The following is a 1,207-nucleotide window of genomic DNA, read 5'->3' on the forward strand; positions in this document are numbered from 1 at the left end:
TTTAGACAAATGTCTTCCCGAGAGACAGCACAGCAGCAACTGGCATGTCATGACAAGCAGCACATATTCAGAAGACCAGAAAGACAGGCACTCCAAGCATGAACCTGCTATTACAGATTACCATCTTCAGCGCAGTTAACAAAGCACTGAATTCTTGGTAAATCGCGGTGATTGAAACACCCCAATCTTAATATAGCAAGGTGGCACATATCTGGGTTCCCAACAGTCAAGGAGCTAGAAACTATCAATACTTCTACCAAGCGTGAGAAACGTAATAAGATCTGAGAAACAAAATTAAATAAAAAAGGAAAAACAGAATAAACTTAGGGGGATGTAGCTCAAGTTATTCTTACTGAGTTCACTCCCTATACATTACAAAATATCAAATAAGCCTTCAAATCTTTAGTATGTGAGAGAAACCTCCTCCCACATCAGTGATGATGGCTGTCCTATTTTTAAATCGGCAGTAATACTAGTTTCCTAATTTTAATTTTTGCCACAATTATTAGGCAAGTTTTCTTCTTTTGTTAAGGCCTGTCTCCTTTGAACTAATCTCAGAACAAGCCAGCAAGGGACCCTTCTTTTATGATCAACTAAGAAAAACCTGACTTCTAGAGAAATCTACCGCTGTAACTGCGGATTTTTGCCATCCTCCCAAATCCCCTATTTTCCCATTTTTGTTTCATTCCCATTTGCTCTTGCCTATTCAAACATTACTTCTATTCTATTCATTCAAGTACCTGCTGACTCAGAACTTTCCTTTCCTGAGCAAAGAGGAAAATGTTACAGATGGTAATGCGGCGCCAAAGATTAGGAAGATCTGTCTGGAGGTAGCAGGGAGCTACCTCCAGACGCCATAGCTGTTTCTGACCACTTTCGTCCACAATACAACCTATTGCATCCCATCCCTATTTCCCGTCCCATAACGTCACCATTGCGTGGCTTTAAGGTCTCCCAGAATCCTTCAAATGTAGTTTCCTTGCCAGTAGAAAGCAGAGAAAAAGGAGCGTAGTCAACTGGAGATCTCCACAAGGCGCTCACTGCAGCGCCATGATACAGGAAGTGCCCGCCCCCCTTGGCCCACCTGATTGCGTCGTTCAGACACACCCCTTCTATTCTGAGGCGCTCTTGCTGCACTGCCAACCAGCTGCACCTAGCGTGAGGGGAGGAACAAACTACCAGAATGAAAGGATAACTTGTAATTCCG

At 43.1% G+C, this 1,207-nt stretch overlaps 1 protein-coding gene across 1 annotated transcript in view; it reads right to left on the bottom strand.

The window, feature by feature from the left end:
- LOC101567336 (zinc finger protein 791-like) overlaps positions 1 to 1,045 on the bottom strand; it is a 29,729-nt gene extending 28,684 nt beyond the window's left edge. The window contains exon 1 of the mRNA XM_023706399.1: positions 933 to 1,045. Within this exon, the coding sequence (XP_023562167.1) occupies positions 933 to 935 (3 nt within the window). The 5' untranslated portion in view covers positions 936 to 1,045. The remainder of the gene's footprint in view (positions 1 to 932) is intronic.
- Between the last annotated feature and the right edge of the window lie 162 nt (positions 1,046 to 1,207).

The sequence above is a fragment of the Octodon degus genome, unplaced genomic scaffold (genome assembly GCF_000260255.1).
Source record: "Octodon degus isolate 3935 unplaced genomic scaffold, OctDeg1.0 scaffold00255, whole genome shotgun sequence".
NCBI lineage: Eukaryota > Metazoa > Chordata > Mammalia > Rodentia > Octodontidae > Octodon > Octodon degus.